The 21,596-nt window shown below is 48.9% G+C and overlaps 1 protein-coding gene across 1 annotated transcript in view; it reads left to right on the forward strand.

The window, feature by feature from the left end:
• Positions 1 to 8,464: 8,464 nt before the first annotated feature.
• ZNF362 (zinc finger protein 362) overlaps positions 8,465 to 21,596 on the forward strand; it is an 89,644-nt gene continuing 76,512 nt past the window's right edge. Inside the window, exon 1 of the mRNA XM_068241606.1 lies at positions 8,465 to 8,608. Within this exon, the coding sequence (XP_068097707.1) occupies positions 8,586 to 8,608 (23 nt within the window). The 5' untranslated portion in view covers positions 8,465 to 8,585. The remainder of the gene's footprint in view (positions 8,609 to 21,596) is intronic.

Here is a 21,596-nt window from a genome sequence, read left to right on the forward strand (position 1 = left end):
GGTTGAGGAATTTTTTAAAGCTATGGCTATAATTTATGATGATCCGGACATTGCCTTTACCGCTGAGCGGAAGCTCAAGACGCTACGGCAGGGCAAGGGTCCGGTGGAAAATTATGCAGCTGAGTTCAGGAAATGGGCAGTTTCAGCTAGATGGGACTCATTCGCTCTTCTGGACTGTTTTTTTGTCAGGGTTGTCAGACGCGGTCTCAGATCTAATGTTGGGTCACCCCGAACCGAAGTCCATTGATGAGGCCATTTCATCAGCAGTCAGGGTTGATCGTCGCCTACGTTATCAAAGACAGACTCGGGGTAGGATCGATGTGAGATATGTTTCCTACGCCGCGCCTCAACCTGTTTCATCTTCACCCGTCTTATCTCCACCCGTTTCACCTCCACCAGAGCCAATGCAGATTGGGCGGTCGAAATTGTCCCGGGCGGAGCAGAGGCGCAGGAAAACAGAGCAGCCCTGTCTATACTGTGCAGAGAAGGGTCATAGAGTACAGAGTTGTCCCAAGTAGTCTTTGCCTCTAGACGATAAACGTTTGCTCCTCCCTTGTACTATAACTTGGAAGGATCAGACAGAGACCACTGAGGCCTTCATTGACTCTGGCTCAGCAGCCAATTTAATGGATTACAAATTTGCTAAAAAATTGGGGATTCCTATTTCCCCGTTGAATCAACGGATTCTGGTCACTGCAGTGGACGATTCTCCTCTGCAGAGTAAATACCCTCTGTCTCAGACCCCAGAGTTAAGGGTTACGGTGGGGGTGTTACATAAAGAGAATTTACAGTTTCTGGTTTTGCAAATGACAACCTCCACGATCATTCTTGGTATGCCATGGTTAAAACTTCACTCGCCTCAGATCAATTGGGCTACAGGTCAGCTAACGAGCTGGTCTACCCATTGTTATCATCATTGTCTAGCGAAGGTCACCTTGGGTAAAACCAAGATTCACATGGAGGGATTGCCAGATCAGTATTCAGAATTTGCGGACGTGTTTTGTCCCAAGTCAGCAGATAAACTTCCTCCACACCGTCCTTTTGATTGCCCCATTGATCTCAGGTCTGGTTGTATGCCCCCTAGAGGTCATCTCTATAATTTATCTGGGCCAGAGAAATTAGCCATGCAAGAATTCATCCGAGAAAATTTAGCTAAGGGCTTTATTCGTCCCTCTCGGTCCCCAGCAGGGGCAGGTTTCTTTCTTGTAAAAAAGAAGGTTGGAGGCCTCCGTCCATGCATTGATTATCGGTGCTTAAATAAAATTACAGTAAAAAATCGTTATCCTCTGCCCTTAATAGACGATTTGTTTACCCAGGTCACCAATGCAAAGATTTTCTCGAAGCTGGATTTAAGGGGTGCATACAACCTTGTGCGTATCAGGGACGGTGATGAATGGAAGATGGCCTTTAACACACCCGACGGGCATTACGAGTACCTAGTGATGCCCTTCGGGTTGTGTAACGCCCCGCTGTCTTCCAAGAGCTGATTAATGAAGTCTTCAGAGAGGTATTGGGCAAATTCGTCTTGGTGTACTTAGACGACATACTAGTTTTCTCATCCAACCTCTCGGAACACAGGAAACATGTTACGTTTGTGTTACGGAAGTTAAGACAAAATATGCTGTATGCCAAATTGGAGAAGTGCATTTTCGAAGTGACCTCTGTTGCCTTTCTGGGGTACATAATTTCGACCTCTGGCCTCTCTATGGACCCTGGGAAAGTCTCAGCTGTCTTGGAGTGGCCCCAACCTGTTGGACTGAAGGCTCTCCAGAGATTCCTGGGGTTCGCCAACTACGACAGGAGGTTCATAAAGGGGTACTCTACGGTGATTTTGCCTCTCCCCAGTCTCACCAAGAAAGGGGTAGATACTCACCACTGGTCCCCTGAGGCCCATGCTGCTTTCTCCACTCTGAAGAAACTGTTCTGTTATGCACCCATACTGAGACATGTTGACGTCACCTTTCCCTTTATCGTGGAGGTAGATGCCTCAGAGGTAGGGGTAGGGGCTGTGCTGTCTCAGCGTTCTGGTTTGCAGGGAAAACTGCATCCTTGTGCCTATTTTTCCCGTAGGTTTTCACCCGCAGAGAAAAACTACGATATAGGCAATAGGGAACTTCTAGCCATCAAATTGGCCTTTGAGGAATGGCGACATTGGCTAGAAGGGGCAGAACATACCATTACTGTTTACACTGACCACAAGAATTTGGAGTACATTGAGGGCGCTAAGAGACTTAGCCCCCGACAGGCCCGGTGGTCATTATTTTTCTCAAGATTCAGATTTGTAATCACGTATACCCTTGGTAGTAAGAACATCAAGGCTGATGCCTTATCTAGGTGTTTTGAGCCCGAGACAGCACAGCCCTCAGACCCAGAGACCATTGTCCCTGAAAAAGTGGTCCTGGCAGCCACTGAGACCTGGAAAGACTCGACAGTCACGTTGGGTCCGTTCCAACAAGATGTCCCAGAGGGGAAACCTGAGGGGGTCATGTTTGTCCCATTGCCTTTTCGCCTACAAATATTGCAGCTGTTCCATTCCCACAAGAATGCTGGGCATCCTGTGGCCACTAGAACTCAGGATCTCATTGCTAGATGTGCTTGGTGGCCGTCATTGGCAACAGACTGCTAGTAGTATGTGAGAGAATGTGCAGTGTGTGCTAGGAGCAAACCCTCACGTCAGGCACCTGTTGGAACATTACAGCCTTTACCAGTTCCGAGTGAACCGTGGACCCATTTGTCCATGGATTTTGTGGGTGAACTCCCCAGGTCTGAGGGCATGACGGTCATTTGGGTGGTAGTCGATCGCTTCAGTAAGATGGCCCATTTTGTCCCCCTGAAAGGACTCCCCTCGGCCCAGGAATTGGCCGATCTCTTCATCCAGCATATTTTCCGGCTGCATGGCATTCCGGAAAATATAGTGTCAGATCGGGGAGTCCAATTTGTTTCCAAATTTTGGAGGGCATTCTGCCATCAGTTAGACATGGAGCTTTCTTTTTCATCAGGCTACCACCCACAAACCAATGGCCAGACCGAAAGAACCAATCAGTCTCTGGAACAGTTTCTGAGGTGTTATGTGGCAGATGCACAAACCGACTGGGTCAAATTTTTGCCGTTTGCAGAATTTGCACACAACAATCTGAAGAGTTCCTCTTCAGGATTATCCCCATTTCAGGTAGTGACGGGAAGGTTACCTAAGTTCACCCCATTGCCAGTGGAGAGTTGGCAGAGGTCTTTGAAACAGATTTGGGGAATGGTTAAAAGAAATCTGGAGAGGGCTTTTCAGAACCAGAAGAAACAGGCTGACAAGAAACGTTCCATTGAATGGGAGTTTCTTCCAGGAGACTTGGTCTGGGTGTCCACACGACATTTGGCTCTAAAGCAGGGGTGCCCATTAGGTAGATCGTGATCTACTGGTAGATCGCGAAGGGCTTCATGGTAGATCCCGACCACACTACATTTTCCATTCTGTAAATACAAATGTGCTCCTAAAATTGTACATAGGTAGATCATTTTGACTTGCTATTTTTTTAAAGTAGCTCACGAGCCGAAAAAGTATGGGCACCCCTGCTCTAAAGCAACTATCACCCAAGTTAGGTCCCTGATTTGTGCCTCCTTTTCCAGTGACCAGGAAAATCAATAATGTCACTTATGCCATTGATCTCCCTACCAGCATGCGAGGTGTGAGATCATTTCATGTGTCCTTGCTCAAGCCGGCAGTGCACGTGGATTCCTCTCTCCCCCCCCCCCCCCCCCCCCCCTGTGTTGATTGATGACCAACCTGAGTATGAAATTGAGAAGATTCTGGACTCACGGCTTGTGCAGAACTCCGTGCAGTATTTGGTTCACTGTAAGGGGTATGGCATAGAGGAGAGAACTTGGGTGCCAGACTGTCGTATGCACGCAGAGAAATTAAAGAAGGAATTCCACAACTTACACCCTGGAAAGCCTGGTGGGAAGTGTCCGGAGTCCACTCCTCAGGGGGGGGGGGGGTACTGTGAGAGAACGCGGAAAAGCCGTAGCGTGTGCTGACAGCAAGGCGGCTGATTCCCCGTCCAGCGCGGCGGTTTGCACGCGGGAGCGTGTGTCTGGTAATCTAAAGGAACGCGGAAAAGCCGCCGCATGTACTGACAGCAAGGCGGCTGTTTCCGCGTCCAGCGCGGTGGTTTGCACGCAGCAGCGTGCATCTGGTGTGGCTGAGTCTGTTAGTTCACACAGGTTCAGGAATACGCGCGCGCTGAGAGGCAGAACTTTTATGGTGCCCAAGGGGGGATCAGCTGACCAGGCTGGTCAGCTGACCACAGAGCTGGTAACCATTGGTTTATCACGTAGGGGTGGCGCCAGAGAGCGCTGCTCTATATATAGTTACTGCTGGCCACTCACAAGTTGTCTGCCGTGGCGAACACTACGTGGAAGCACTCAGACCTTAGTCAGATCCAACAGTGTTAAGAAAAGGTGGGGGGAAAGGCTGCGCATCCCTAAACACATGCTGCAATTGAATGGTTAATCGCACAGGCATACACCGCCTCTGCTAGACTGAAAAATGCATGCCCTGCATCCAAGACAAGTACTAACATTTATTAAACTAGGAGGAACTTTAGCTTCAAATATGGTTTGCATGCAAAGTATATTATACTAGACACTTGCGCCACGGTGAGGCAAACCTACGGGCAAATAACCTAACCTAAATTTAAAACCTTGGGAGCAGCTAAGCAAAAAAAAATGTATAACTTACATTTGGTTGAACAGCGAGGAGAACGCCAGCGCATACCACTAAGGCTGCATCCGAAATGACCACCAGCTCAGTGTGCAGCACCTAAATAGATTTTCTGCACACTTTGCATTCAATTCAGATGCAAATCATATTCAAATCTGCTACTACTTATTATGCAAACAGGAAACTCAGGAGGAGGGGCTGGGAGCAGCTAACCTGACAGTTACATAGTTACAAAGTTAAGAAAAGGTGGGGGGAAAGGCTGTGCATCCCTAAACACATGCTGCAATTGAATGGTTAATCGCACAGGCATACATCGCCTCTGCTAGACTGAAAAATGCATGCCCTGCATCCAAGACAAGTGCTAACATGTATTAAACTAGGAGGAACTTTAGCTTCCAATATGGTTTGCATGCAAAGTATATTATACTAGACACTTGCGCCACGGTGAGGCAAACCTCCGGGCAAGTGACCTAACCTAAATTTAAAACCTTGGGAGCAGCCAAGCAAAAAAAATGTGTAACTTACATTTGGTTGAACAGCGAAGAGAACGCCAGCGCATACCACTAAGGCTGCATCCGAAATGACCACCAGCTCAGTGTGCAGCACCTAAATAGATTTTCTGCACACTTTGCATTCAATTCAGATGCAAATCATATGCAAATCTGCTACTACTTATTATGCAAACAGGAAACTCAGGAGGAGGGGCTGGGAGCAGCTAACCTGACAGTTATATAGTTACAAAGTTAAGAAAAGGTGGGGGGAAAGGCTGCGCATCCCTAAACACATGCTGCAGTTGAATGGTTAATCGCACAGGCATACACCGGAGGTTTGCCTCATCGTGGCGCAAGTGTCTAGTATAATATACTTTGCATGCAAACCATATTGGAAGCTAAAGTTCCTCCTAGTTTAATAAATGTTAGCACTTGTCTTGGATACAGGGCATGCATTTTTCAGTCTAGCAGAGGCGGTGTATGCCTGTGCGATTAACCATTCAATTGCAGCATGTGTTTAGGGATGCGCAGCCTTTCCCCCCACCTTTTCTTAACTTTGTAACTATGTAACTGTCAGCTTAGCTGCTCCCAGTCCCTCCTCCTGAGTTTCCTGTTTGCATAATAAGTAGTAGCAGATTTGCATATGATTTGCATCTGAATTGAATGCAAAGTGTGCAGAAAATTTATTTAGGTGCTGCACACTGAGCTGGTGGTCATTTCGGATGCAGCCTTAGTGGTATGCGCTGGCGTTCTCCTCGCTGTTCAACCAAATGTAAGTTACACATTTTTTTTTGCTTAGCTGCTCCCAAGGTTTTAAATTTAGGTTAGGTCACTTGCCCGGAGGTTTGCCTCACCATGGCGCAAGTGTCTAGTATAATATACTTTGCATGCAAACCATATTGGAAGATAAAGTTCCTCCTAGTTTAATAAATGTTAGCACTTGTCTTGGATGCAGGGCATGCATTTTTCAGTCTAGCAGAGGCGGTGTATGCCTGTGCGATTAATTATTCAATTGCAGCATGTGTTTAGGGATGCGCAGCCTTTCCCCCCACCTTTTCTTAACTTTGTAACTATGTAACTGTCAGGTTAGCTGCTCCCAGCCCCTCCTCCTGAGTTTCCTGTTTGCATAATAAGTAGTAGCAGATTTGCATCTGAATTGAATGCAAAGTGTGCAGAAAATCTATTTAGGTGCTGCACACTGAGCTGGTGGTCATTTCGGATGCAGCCTTAGTGGTATGCGCTGGCGTTCTCCTCGCTGTAGATCCAACAGTGTGTTTGAACCAGGAGGACCTGGGAATTCACACTGAGCCAGATTACTTGTGTTATCATTCTGTTCTTCTTCAGACTAGTTCCAGGGTGTAGAGACCACGGACCTCACATCCAAGACTAGGGAACTTGTGTTATCATTGTGTTATACTTCAGACTAGTTCCAGGATGTAGAGACCACGGACCTCACACCCAAGACTAGGGAAGTTGTGTTATCATTCTGTTATACTTCAGACTAGTTCCAGGGTGTAGAGACCACGGACCTCACACCCAAGACTAGGGAACTTGTGTTATCATTCTGTTACATCAGACTAGTTCTAGGGTGTAGAGACCTCGGACCTCACACCCAAGACCAGACATTGTTTGATATCTGTTATGACCTATTGCTTTCCTGACTATCCTTCTGCTTTCTAATTCGGTACCACACATATCTGATATTCCGTTGCCAAACCCTGCCTGCCTTGGATACCGAATCAGCTTTCTGTCTATGTACTTTGTCTGTCCGTGTGTTGCCCGACCTCGAGAGCTATCTCTCCCCTTTAAGAGATAGTCTCCAGATCAGTCAGTGACATCCACCTTCAGGTGTCACTCACTTACTGGTCCTTCCTACTTTCAGCCTGACTCCTCCCCTTGGAGAGTCTCAGGCTGCTGGAAGGTTTCTGTACTCTCTAAGAGCAGTATTGCCCATACTGCCTAGGATCACCTGCTTCAGGTGGTTCACTCAAAGTCTTACTGTTACACCAAACAATCACGATATATATATATATATATATATATATATATATATATATATATATATATATATGTGTGTCCAGAGGTTAGTACTATATCTGTATTATTGGTGATTCTGCAGATCATCAATAGGCAGGTATATATCTGTATTCTTGGTGATACTGCAGATCACCAATAATCAGATTCTCTCTGTGTGCTGACACCAATCGTTACACATATCCTATAAAATGGGCAGCACGGTGGCAAGGTGGTCTTGCCTTGCAGCACTGGGTCCCCAGTTCAAATCCCAGCCAGGGCACTATCTGCATGGAGTTTGTTTGTTCTCCCAGTGTCTGCGTGGGTTTCCTCCGGGCACTCTGGTTACCCCGCATATCACAAAATGCCCGACCCCCCCCCCCCCCCCTTCCCCCGATACGAACGGCATGAATTCTGTGTTTCCATGGGAACAAGTCAAATTGGACTTGTAGTTTTTGAGAAAATCGATTTTCAAAAAATTTAAAGAAAAAATGGCTTTTAAACTTGTATAAGCTGGTACAGAGGGCAGAAGTGACACAGAGGAGGACACTGGAGGCACAGGGGGGCACAGAGGGCAGAGGTGACACAAAGGGGGAACACTGGAGGCACAGGGGGACACAGAGGAGGTACAGAGGGCAGAGGTGACACAGAGGGGGACACTGGAGGCACAGAGGAGGTACAGGGGACAGAGGTGACACAGAGGGGGAATATTGGGGGCACAGGGGGACACAGAGGAGGTACAGAGGGCAGAGCTGACACCGAGGGGGGGCACAGAGGAGGTACAGGGGACAGAGATGGCACAATGTTCTGACTTAAGAGCAGACTCAGGTTAAGAACGAACCTACAGTCCCTATCTCGTTCGTTAACCCGGGGACTACCTGTATATTTCTTCAGAAATAAAATATATTCTGTAGAATATCACATATTTATCTAAAAAATTAGTGAGGATCATATGACCACTGATCTTTTCTAGTATGTCCCCATGACAACCACTGAACTGCCATCTTTCTCTCCACCTTCAGACTAAATGTCATGGACAATAGGGTTGCTATTGGCCTTTCTCGGCCTACCTAGCTGGAGGCTGTACGTGTGGAGTTCACAGGACACCAAATGACCAGCCTCCTGCTAGAGAGAATGGGAGGAGCTACATACAGGAGATCACGTGACTAGCCTTTAGCTAGACAGTTAGGGAGAAACTCTACATAGTAGATCACATGACCAGCCTCCACCTAGACAGGGAAGGAGAAACACCACACAGGAGATCACATGACCAGCCTCCAGCTAGAGACAGAAGGAGGAGCTTCACTCAGGAGATCACACAACAAGCCTCCAGCTATATAAAGGGAGAGGAGCTCCACACAGAATATCACATGACCAACCTCCAGCTAGACAGGTGGGGAGGACCTCCACAATGTGCATTCCTGGGGTAATATGTAGTAATATTGGGGCAGGGAGGGGATATACAGTGATATTCTACAGGATATGGTACAATCCTGAGGTAATACAAAGTAAGATTGGGGGGGGGGGGGGTATACAGTCATATTCTATAGGATATGGTGCATTCCTGAGGTAATACGGGGCTAGTAGGGGCTATACGGTGATATTCTATAGGATATGCTGCATTTCTGAGGTACTATGGAGCTGGGAGGGGCCTTACAGTGATATTCTATAGGATATGGTACATTCCTGAGGTAATATGGGGCTGGGAGGGGCTATACGGTGATATTCTATAGGATAGGGTGCATTTCTGAGGTAATATGGGGCTGGGAGGGGCTATACAGTGATATTCTATAGGATAGGGTGCATTTCTGAGGTAATATGGGGCTATACGGTGATATTCTATAGGATAGGGTGCATTTCTGAGGTAATATATGGCAATATGGAGCTGGGAGGGGATATACAGTGATATTCTATTGCATATGGTGTACAAATGAGGTGACATATAGTAATATTGTGTCTGGGAGGGGCTATACAGTATTATTCTATAGGATATGCTGCATTTCTGAGTATATATATATATATATATATATATATATATATATACAGGATCTTCTCAAAAAATTAGCATATTGTGATAAAGTTCATTATTTTCTGTAATGTACTGATAAACATTAGACTTTCATATATTTTAGATTCAAATACACACAACTGAAGTAGTTCAAGCCTTTTATTGTTTTAATATTGATGATTTTGGCATGCATACAGCTCATGAAAACCCAAATTTCCTATCTCAAAAAATTAGCATATTTCATCCGACCAATAAAAGAAAAGTGTTTTTAAAACAAAAAAAGTCAACCTTCAAATAATTATGTTCAGTTATGCACTCAATACTTGGTCAGGAATCCTTTTGCAGAAATGACTGCTTCAATGCGGCGTGGCATGGAAGCAATCAGCCTGTGGTACTGCTCAGGTGTTATGGAGGCCCAGGATGCTTCGATAGCGGCCTTAAGCTCATCCAGAGTGTTGGGTCTTGCATCTCTCAACTTTCTCTTCACAATATCCCACAGATTCTCTATGGGGTACAGGTCAGGAGAGTTGGCAGGCCAATTGAGCACAGTAATACCATGGTCAGTAAACCATTTACCAGTGGCTTTGGCACTGTGAGCAGGTGCCAGGTCTAGTGTTGGGCGAACAGTGTTCGCCACTGTTCGGGTTCTGCAGAACATCACCCTGTTCGGGTGATGTTCGAGTTCGGCCGAACACCTGATGGTGTTCGGCCAAACCGTTCGGCCGCATGGCCGAACTAAGAGCGCATGGCCGAACGTTCCCCGAACGTTCGGCTAGCGCTGTGATTGGCCGAACGGGTCACGTGGTTCGGACCCGAACGCGCTCTGATTGGCCGAACTGTCACGTGGTTCGGGTAAATAAATACCCGAACAACGTCATATTCCCGCCATTTGTCTGTGGGTTTAGCTTTGGGTAGGCAGGCAGGGTAGTTCGCGCTCCAGCCACGCTAGCCAGGGTCCCCCCAGTCATTGTGTCGCTGCTGGGAATAGTAGTACACCGCTCGCTCAGCATTCTGTTTACTGCCACTCTGTGTACCTCGCTCAGCCACACTATATAGCATTCTGTTTACTGTTCTGTGTCTGCTGGGAATAGTAGTACACCGCTCGCTCAGCCACACTATATAGCATTCTGTTTACTGCCACTCTGTGTCTTCTGGGAATAGTGGTACACCGCTCACCCGCCACTGTATAGCATTGTGCTCTGTGTCGCTGCTGGGAATAGTGGTACACCGCTCACTCGCCACTGTATAGCATTGTGCTCTGTGTCGCTGCTGGGAATAGTGGTACACCGCTCACCCGCCACTGTATAGTATTGTGCTCTGTGTCGCTGCTGGGAATAGTGGTACACCTCTCAGCCACACTATATAGCATTCTGTTTACTGTTCTGTGTCTGCTGGGAATAGTAGTACACCGCTCGCTCAGCCACACTATATAGCATTCTGTTTACTGCCACTCTGTGTACCTCGCTCAGCCACACTATATAGCATTCTGTTTACTGTTCTGTGTCTGCTGGGAATAGTAGTACACCGCTCGCTCAGCCACACTATATAGCATTCTGTTTACTGCCACTCTGTGTACCTCGCTCAGCCACACTATATAGCATTCTGTTTACTGTTCTGTGTCTGCTGGGAATAGTAGTACACCGCTCGCTCAGCCACACTATATAGCATTCTGTTTACTGCCACTCTGTGTACCTCGCTCAGCCACACTATATAGCATTCTGTTTACTGTTCTGTGTCTGCTGGGAATAGTAGTACTCCGCTCGCTCAGCCACACTATATAGCATTCTGTTTACTGCCACTCTGTGTACCTCGCTCAGCCACACTATATAGCATTCTGTTTACTGCCACTCTGTGTCTGCTGGGAATAGTAGTACACCGCTCACCCGCCACTGTATAGCATTGTGCTCTGTGTCGCTGCTGGGAATAGTGGTACTGTATAGCATTTCTGTACTGCCACTGTACTGCTGCCAGTCAGCGTGTACTGTAAGGATAAGTGAAATGAGGAAGAAATCCGGTGAAAGAGGGAGGGGCAAGGGAAGAGGTGTTTCCCCTGACGGTTCACGTACAGGCCACAGGGGAGCACCCAAGAAAACCCACTCAATACCGCCCATGTTGTCCAGGACAACAACCCTCATAAATCCAAAAGAACAGGACCAGATAATTACTTGGATGACCTCTCAAGCGTCCAGCAGTGGGTTAAGCAGCACCAGCACATCACGCACGAGGTCCGAGTCCTCAGCCAGTTACAAGGAGCCAATGGGCACAAAGCTGACACAACCGGCAGCGACACCACGCACACAACTGCCAGATAACCAGTCCGATGAATTACCTCAGGACACAATGGGGTATTCGCAGGAGCTATTCCCAGCCCAACAAACTTCCACCTTTCAAAGGTCAATGGAGGAACAGCCAGAAATGTTGTGCCCGGATTCACAACCATTAACTGTGGGAAATGCACCGCGCACTGAAATACAAGGCGAGTCCGAGGAGGACTCGGAAACCCAAATCCCAGAGCAAGTTGGGCAGGAGGGGTTGCAATTGCAGGAGGTCGGCCGACAAGATCTGGAAGACGACGTTGGAGTGAGCTGCGCAGAGGTTGTTCTGGGTAGCTCTACTCCACGGCGGCGGCCCCCCACAATGACATATGACGAGTTTCAGGAGATGGAAGAGGAGGGTATGGACAATGTGGACAGAGACCCAGATTTTGTTTGTGAACGAGAACATCGCCGTCGTAGCAGCAGCACAGATGAGTCTGTTGAAGAACCCACTGCTGCATGAGTTCGCCTTGTGCCACAAGGTAGGCGGCGCGCAATTTCAGGCACCACAAGCGTGGAAGTTCAAGTGAGAGGCAAAAGAGGAGCAAACAGAAATCGCCAGCAAGGAGGCAGGTGCTCCAAAGTCTGGGCTTTCTTTGAAGACTGCACTGAGGATGTTACCATGGCGATTTGCAAGGTGTGCAAGACCCGCCTGAGCAGGGGGAAAAGTATTAACAACCTCTCCACCACCAGCATGAGCCGCCACATGCTATCCAAACATCCCACTCTGTGGGCAAACGCGGCAGGACAGGGTACCAGCAACACTGCCTCCCTTGGGTTCACCAGACTCACCACCAGACCCGCCTCAGCAGCAGCAGTAGCCCAGCCATTGCGTGGTTCACAACATTCACAAACATCAGACGACGCTGACACTGTCACTTTCCGGAGTAGTGCTCTTGAGGTCTCCCAGTGTTCATCAAACACAACAACCAACAGCCCTTCCGTGTGCAGCGCTACGGTTCAGTTGTCTGTGTCGGAGATGTTTGAGCGCAAGAGGAAATTGCCAGCAAATGACCCCCGGGCCGTGGCAATAACAGCCAGCATAGCCAAGCTTCTGGCCTGCGAAATGCTGCCATATCGAGTGGTGGAGACAAACAGCTTCAAGGGCATGATGTCAGTGGCCATCCCACGTTACGTGGTTCCCAGCCGCTACCACTTTGCGCGCTCTGCAGTGCCTGAGTTGCATGAGCACGTGGTCAGCAAAATAACCCGAAGCTTGAAGAATGCCGTTGCCTGCAAGGTTCACCTCACCACTGACACCTGGACGAGTGCGTTCGGCCAGGGTCGATACATCTCCCTTACCGCGCACTGGGTGAACCTTGTGGAGCCTGGCAGCGATTCCTCACCTGCTACGGCGCGGGTGTTGCCCACACCGCAAACAGCTGCACCGCCGTCCCTCCCACTGGATAACAACAGCAGCACCTACCTCTCTGACTCCTTCTCCTCCAACGCATCTCAAAGCTGTACCTCATCCGGAAACGCTAACCCAGCAGCAGTAGGATCGTGGAAGCAGTGCAGCACAGCTGTTGGCATGCGTCAGCAAGCGTTGCTGAAGCTGATCTGCCTTGGGGATAAGCAGCACACAGGGGAGGAAATTTGGAAGGGAATAAAGGAACAGACGGATTTGAGGCTGGCACCGCTGGACCCAGGGGCGTAACTAGGCCCCACCGGGCCCCCCTGCAGATTTTCTGAGCGGGCCCCCCCCCCCCCCGGGGCCCGCTCGCGGCCGTTTTGTGGTGGCTGGAGGGGTGGCAGCATGAGGGGAAAGCCTTGCCCACAGTCGGCGGGGAGAGGGGTAGTTCCCCCCTCTCCCTCACCTCGGGGCTCTCCCCTCTGCGCTCCCCTCCAGCTCGTAAGTGTCTGTGGGGCTGTGGTGGGCAGCGAGCGGCGAATAGATACATACCTGCTTCCGTGCGTTCCATCGGAGACTTCTCCCTCTAGCGGCTGACGTCACTTCCGGAAGTGACGTCAGCCGCTAGAGGGAGAAGTCTCCGATGGAACGCACGGAAGCAGGCATGTATCTGTCCGCCGCTCGCTGCCCACCACAGCCCCACAGACACTTACGAGCTGGAGGGGAGCGCAGAGGGGAGAGCCCCGAGGTGAGGGAGAGGGGGGAACTACCCCTCTCCCCGCCGACTGTGGGCAAGGCTTTCCCCTCATGCTGCCACCCCTCCAGCACCCACAAAACGGCCCCGAGCGGGCCCCAGGGGGGGGCCGGGCCCCCCCGCGGGGGGGGGCCGGGCCCCCCCGCGGGCGCAGGGGCTGCAGGGCCTATTCCTACGCCCCTGGCTGGACCTGAAACCGGGCATGGTTGTGTGTGATAATGGGAGTAATCTCATTCGCGCTTTAAGGTTGGCTAAGCTGACACACATCCCTTGCCTGGCGCACGTGATGAACCTAGTAGTTCAGCGGTTCCTGAGGACATACCCAGGCGTGGCCGATCTTCTGTTGAAGGTGCGTCGAGTGGCCAAACATTGTAGAAATTCCAGTACTGCTTCGGGGGCACTCGCCAAGATGCAGGAGCGCTTCAATCTCCCCCACCATCGCTTGCTGTGTGATGTCCCTACGCGCTGGAATTCTACGCTGCACATGCTAGCCCGCTTTTGTGAGCAGAAGAGTGCAGTGGTCCAGTACATGACGGCGCAGTACCGAGGCGCATCCGGACAGCTGCCAAGCTTCTGTGGATCCGATTGGGCCAACATGTTGGACCTCTGCCAAGTCCTCCAAAATTTTGAGCAATCCACGTTGCTTGTGAGCAGTGACAACTCTTCAGTCAGCATTACCATACCACTGCTGTGTTTACTGAAGAGGTCAATGTTGAAAATCAAGGAAACAGCTGTCATGATGCAACTGGGGGAATCTGAAGGAGAAAACGATCAGCGTGATGGTACCAACATCAGGCCATCCGCCTCAGGGAACGCTGGCCCCAGCAGCTATGACGAAGAAGAGGAGGAGGAACAGCTGGAGTTGGAGCAGGAATTTCATGCCACCACTGACGAGGGCCAGAGCGGTGCACGTTGGACTTCCACAATTCAGCGCGAATGGTCAGCAGAAGCAGACCAGGAGGAAGGTGACGACTATGATGCATCACAACAACTATCACAACGCTCACAAGAGGATGATGAGGATTCTGGTAGGACTCTGGCACACATGGCTCAATTCATGCTAGACTGCATTGAACGTGACCCACGCATTGTGCGCATTCTGGACAACACCAATTACTGGGTTTATACCCTTCTGGATCCACGGTACAAACACAATGTTCCAAAACTGCTTGAAGAAAGAGTCAGACAGGTCAAAATGGAAGAATACCAGCAGGCCCTTGTGGAGACTTTAGAGAGGAGATTGACATCCTCCCCCTCCTCTAGCCAGTTGTACGCCGACAGACTGACTTCCGCAAACCCAGGACGACCAGGAGGGCAGCAAACAACGCAAGCCGCAGCTAGTGCCCAAAAGGGAATGGTATCGGCAGTGTCCTTGGAGTGGGAAAATTTTCTGACACCCATGCAGCAGCAGCCCACTGAACAGCAAGCGTGCAGATCCACCTCCAACACCGATCGCCTGGAGAAGATGGTCAAGGACTACATGTCAGATGACGTAGCTGTGTCGAACAATCCATCTGCACCCTTCAACTATTGGGTATCGAAGCTAGACACCTGGCACGAACTGGCAATGTACGCAATAGAGGTGCTGGCTTGCCCGGCAGCCAGCGTTATGTCGGAACGCTGTTTCAGTGCTGCCGGAGGCATCGTCACAGATCGGCGTATCCGCCTCTCCACAGAAAATGCAGACCGTCTGACTCAAATTAAAATGAATCAATCCTGGATTGGAAATGACTACGCAACACTCCAGGACCCCAACCAAGTAACATGACCAATGAACATCTGGGATGGTGTAGCGTTTCCGGTCCCTGTTTATTGAACCTCATATCTGTATTACATTTATGACTGCATGGTGGCAAAAAGCATTGCTGCTATATCCGCACGCTTTTTGTCCTCATGCAAGGCCTGGGTTGTTGTGTCTCAAAAAGCATGGCCTTCTCCTCCTGCGCCTCCTCCTGTTCCATCACGTCTGCTGCTGCTGGGTTAGCGTTGCCGCGTGGTCCCTGTTTATTGAACCACTTATCTTTATTACATTTATGACTGCATGGCGGTACAAAGCATGCTATCCGCACGCTTCTTGTCCTCATGCAAGGCCTGGGTTGTTGTGTCTCACAAAGCGTTGCCTTCTCCTCCTGCGCCTCCTCCTGTTCCATCACGTCTGCTGCTGCTGGGTTAGCGTTGCCGCGTGGTCCCTGTTTATTGAACCACTTATCTTTATTACATTTATGACTGCATGGCGGTACAAAGCATGCTATCCGCACGCTTCTTGTCCTCATGCAAGGCCTGGGTTGTTGTGTCTCACAAAGCGTGGCCTTCTCCTCCTGCGCCTCCTCCTGTTCCATCACGTCTGCTGCTGCTGGGTTAGCGTTGCCGCGTGGTCCCTGTTTATTGAACCACTTATCTTTATTACATTTATGACTGCATGGCGGTACAAAGCATGCTATCCGCACGCTTCTTGTCCTCATGCAAGGCCTGGGTTGTTGTGTCTCACAAAGCGTGGCCTTCTCCTCCTGCGCCTCCTCCTGTTCCATCACGTGTTCTGCTGCTGGTGCTGGGTTAGCGTTACCGGTCCCTTTTCCTGGAACCTCTTCTCTGTATTACATGTATGACTGCATGGAGACAAAAAGCATGTTACCTGTGCAAAGAAACATGACATTTTCCACATTTTAAGACAGTTTTTCCTTTGAAACTTTACAATCAATTTTCTCAAAAACTATAAGCTCTTTTTCAAATATTTTTTTCCCTCTTGTACCCACTCCTAAGGTGCACATACCCTGCTAATTTGGGGTATGTAGCATGTAAGGAAGCTTTACAAAGCACGAAAGTTCGGGTCCCCATTGACTTCCATTATGTTCGGAGTTCGGCGCGAACACCCGAACATCGCGGCGATGTTCGGCGAACGTTCGCGAACCCGAACATCTAGGTGTTCGCCCAACGCCTAGGTCGTGCTGAAAAATGAAATCTTCATCTCCAGAAAGCTTTTCAGCAGATGGAAGCATGAACCCATTTTTGAACCAGAAACAGCGGCAGAAGCGCCTGACCTGGGCTACAGAGAAGCAGCACTGGACTGTTGCTCAGTGGTCCAAAGTACTTTTTTTCGGATGAAAGCAACTTTTACATGTCATTCGGAAATCAAGGTGCCAGAGTCTGGAGGAAGACTGGGGAGAGGGAAATGCCAAAATGCCTGAAGTCCAGTGTCAAGTACCCACAGTCAGTGATGGTCTGGGGTGCCATGTCAGCTGCTGGTGTTGGTCCACTGTGTTTTATCAAGGGCAGGGTCAATGCAGCTAGCTATCAGGAGATTTTGGAACACTTCATGCTTCCATCTGCTAAAAAGCTTTATGGAGATGAAGATTTCATTTTTCAGCACGACCTGGCACCTGCTCACAGTGCCAAAACCACTGGTAAATGGTTTACTGACCATGGTATTAGGGCCTGTTCATACTTGCTGCGTTTGTAGAACGCATAAAAATTCAAAGAAACGCAAGTTGAAAAACGCATGCGTTTTTCTTGCGTTTGAATGCGTTTTCTATTGCGTTTTGCACAAACACGTGACCCAGGGAAAAAAAAAGAATTATGGGAACCGCAGAGGAAAACGGACGCTAAAAACGCAATAGTACGCGTTTTTGATACGCGTCCATAGACTTTCATTGCGTCCGTTTCTATGCGTATCGCACAGAACTGCGTGCAGCAATGCGGATGAGAAACGTATGCGTCTCATACGCATACATGTGAACTAGCCCATTCAAAAGCATTAGGAGCCGTTTCTATGCGTTTTTGGTACCAGTACGCGTTCCCTGAAAACGGCTAGGAACGCATATAGTGTGAACAGGCCCTTACTGTGCTCAATTGGCCTGCCAACTCTCCTGACCTGAACCCCTCAAAAAATCTGTGGGATATTGTGAAGAGAAAGTTGAGAGACGCAAGACCAACACGCTGGATGAGCTTAAGTCCGCTATCGAAGCATCCTGGGCCTCCATAACACCTGAGCAGTGCCACAGGCTGATTGCCTCCATGCCACGCCGCATTGAAGCAGTCATTTCTGCAAAAGGATTCCTGACCAAGTATTGAGTGCATAACTGAACATAATTATTTGAAGGTTGACTTTTTTTGTTTTAAAAACACTTTTCTTTTATTGGTCGGATGAAATATGCTAATTTTTTGAGATAGGAAATTTGGGTTTTCATGAGCTGTATGCCAAAATCATCAATATTAAAACAATAAAAGGCTTGAACTACTTCAGTTGTGTGTATTTGAATCTAAAATATATGAAAGTCTAATGTTTATCAGTACATTACAGAAAATAATGAACTTTATCACAATATGCTAATTTTTTGAGAAGATCCTGTATATATATAGTAATATGGGGCAGGGAGGGGATATACAGTGATGTTCTATAGGATATGCTGCATATCTGAGGTCATATATATAGTAATATGGGTCTGGGGGAGGATATATACAGTGATATTCTATAGGATGTGGTGCATTCCTGAGATAATATGGGGCTGGGAAAGGCTATACAGTAATATTCTATAGGATATGGTGTATTAATGAGGTAATATTTAGTAATATGGGGCTGATAGGGGCTATACAGTGATATATTATAGGATATGCTGCATTTCTGCAGCTGCATTTCTGAGATATATATACCGTGTTTCCCCTAAAGTAAGACTTCCCCTGAGTATAAGCCCTAGCAGGAATTCCTAGCATGCTTGAAATATAAGACATCCCCGAATGTAAGCCCTAGCAGCAGCCCACATGACACCATCAAGTCATGCCAGCAGGGCTGCCAGGCAACTGGCATTGATTAAAAGACAGCGGAGACCAGAGGAAGAAGAAGACAGTGAAGAAGACAGAGGAGACCAGGGGATTTGCGCTGGCGGAGCAGGTAATGTATTGCCGCTAGCGTCGGTCGTCGGGCATTCGAACGCCGCTATCGTCGCACTCCCGACCCGCCGGCGATCGAACAAAATCTTCCGCACGGACGGCTCGACGGGAATTGATGGGAACGATTGATTTCGGACGGAAATCGATCGTTCTGCCAGCGTTTGCGCAACGATTTCACAGCAGATTCGATCACAGTGATCGAATCTGCTGTATATCGGCGGGAAAATCGTTAGGTGTATGGGCCCCTTTAAAAAAAAACCTGGGGTTTTGAAGACTACCAGGCTAGTGAAGGTGTACTTTTACGATTCCTGTCAACCTTGATTTACGAGTTTGTCAACAGGGTGCTGTGCTTTCCAGGAGGATCGTGATAAGACCTAATTACCTCTGCAATTTGGCCTGGCATAGCAGAGAATGTTTTTTTTTAACTGTCAGCTCTAGCTGCTTGTGACTCTGTGATTGAAACATGATGCATTCACGATTTCTTCGGTATTGCCAAGATCGGCGTCACAAAGGGTCTCTGGACTGGAGGGAAGAGGGGGTTTTATAGTAGAACACAGAATAATATAGTATACAGCTTGGGGGGGGGGGGGGGGGGGCAGTATAGATATTTGGGGGGAGAGGTCTCTGGATTGGAGGGAAGGGGGGTGTGGGTGTGTGTGTATGGTAGAACATATAATAATATAGTGTATAGCTGGGAGGGGGGCAGTATAGAGGGAGGGTATAGACAGATATTTGGGGGGGAGGTCTCTGGATTGGAGGGGAAGATGTATAGTATAATATATATTAATATAGTGTATAGCTGGGAGGGGGAGGGTATAGACAGATATTTGGGGGGAGGGGTCTGTGGATTGGAGGGTAGGGGGCAGGCGCGGCGCCAGGGGGGAGAGAGGACTTTCAGGTGCTTTAGCACCCCCTAGTTGACTAATAGCACCCCCAGAGCACCTCCATAGAGTGTAGGGCAACCAGCACACGGTAGAGAAAGGAGACAGCCAGCTCAGTGAGAGAGTCACTCACCTCTCCACTCGCCTCCAGCGCTGACGCTTCCTCTTCCCCTTCATCAACAGCCGCTGCTGTGTATCTGTCTCTGCAGCCGGCATTTCCAATCATGTGATTTGCCGGTAACGTGTTGGTGAGTAACATGTAAGAGACGCTGGTTGCAGAGACACATAAACAGTGGTGACAGATGATGAAGTGGAAGAGTAAGCTTCAGCGCTGGAGGTGAGTGACTGGTGGCAGCGATGCTGATGGGGGGGAGGGTAGAAACACCTAGCCTCCTGTATACTACAAGGGGCACCTGGCCATCTATATACTACAAGGAGAAGGAGGGGGGGGGGGCATCTCTGGCCACCTACATACTGTAATACAAGTGGAGGGGGGGGGAGCACCTGGCAACCTATATTATACAAGTGGAGGGAGGGGGAAGCACCTGGCCACCTGTATACTACAAGGGGATAGAGGGGGGAAACATATCTGGCCGCCTATATACTACAAGGGGAGGGAGGAGGGAAGCATCTATGGCCACCTTTACTACAGGGGACATACAACTTGCTAACTTGAATTGCAGCATTGTACAGAGTACATAGTCATGTCACTGACTGTCCTTAGAGGAGCTCACAATCTAATCCTACCATAGTCATAGTGTTATGTGCTACTATAATATTATTATGTATTCATATGGCCATGACATCTTCTGTAGCATTTCACAGAGTACATAGTCATGCCACAGAATATCCTAAAAGCAACTCACAATCTAATCTCGGCGGGGATGGGGTGGGGGTGCTTTCCGGTGCTATAGCACCCCCTAGCTAGCCAGTAGCACCCCCAATTAGTGTGAAGCAGCCAGCACATGGAGGAGAGAGGAGATAGCCAGCCCAGTGAGAGAGTAACTCACCTCTCCACTCGCCTCCAGTGCCAAATCTTTCTCTTCCCCTTCGTCATCAGCCACCGCTGTGTATCCAAATCCGAATAAAGCTTTATTGGCAGGACCAAATACACTTAGCATTGCCAAAGCAAAGCAAAAACATGGGGAGGGGGTTGTGGGAATAAGGGAAGGGTATAGGGGGTTGGGGTATGTAGTCCTTAGTATGTGGAGGATGTAAGGGACAATATGGGGGGGCTGAGATATATAGTCCATAGGGGGATACTGGGGTATACAGTCCATGTGGTATCATGTTCCTCTCAGTTGGTGGCAGGCTGTGACATATCGGGCAGCTATTTGCACGGTTGTTTCCTCCTCCCCCAGTAGGATGTAGAGTTTCCTCACCTCATCTGTGGAGGTAAAATTCTGGATGTGGTCAGATAGTTTCTGGAAGTGGACAGTCCTCACAGGTACGTATTTGCTGCAGTGTAGCAGGAAGTGGGCCTCATGCTCCAGGACCCCCTGGTCATATTGTCTGCACAGTCTCTCCTCCCGGTGCTTCCATGTCTGTGCCACCTTGTCTCTATCTCCAGGTTGTGGGCACTCAGACGGTACAGGCTCAAGACCTGTCTGTCTTTGTGGTTGTGTAGCCTCTCCAGATATGGAGCCATTGTGTACTCCCTCTGTAGTGAATGGTAGACAGTGAGTTTCTGGGAATTCTTTACGTCACTTCTCCATTCCTCTATGTATTGTTCCTTGCAGATTTCTATAGTCCCTTTTATTTGGGCTTTTGTCAGCCTGTGTTGGTGGTCTTGGCCGGGCTGGCTGCTGATGCTTTGCTTGAGAGCGCGTGGTATGGCCTCACCCCCCCTGGCTCAGTGAGGCTTCATGGCGGGAAGTGCTGGGGTTGCTGCTCTGTGTGAGGATCCGCGTGGCTGCCTGCGCAGGCAGGCAGCCTTTTGACCACTGTTTAGGTCTGCATTCTGCAGGTCTCTGGAAGAGAGACCTTTTGTCAGTTGTGCAGCTTGCTGCTGAGGAATTTGCATATGTTTGTCATGCAGATTGCCTAGCCACATCCCCTGTGGGCTTGCTTTATAAAGAGCTATGTTTCCCACAGTAAGTTGCTGGTCATAAGGATTCTTCCTGTGAAACACTCTGGAGAGTGTCAGCCTTGCTCATTGTTTGAATAGTAGCTTAGAGTGATTGCTGGG

The sequence above is a fragment of the Hyperolius riggenbachi genome, chromosome 6 (assembly GCF_040937935.1).
Source record: "Hyperolius riggenbachi isolate aHypRig1 chromosome 6, aHypRig1.pri, whole genome shotgun sequence".
Classification (NCBI taxonomy): domain Eukaryota; kingdom Metazoa; phylum Chordata; class Amphibia; order Anura; family Hyperoliidae; genus Hyperolius; species Hyperolius riggenbachi.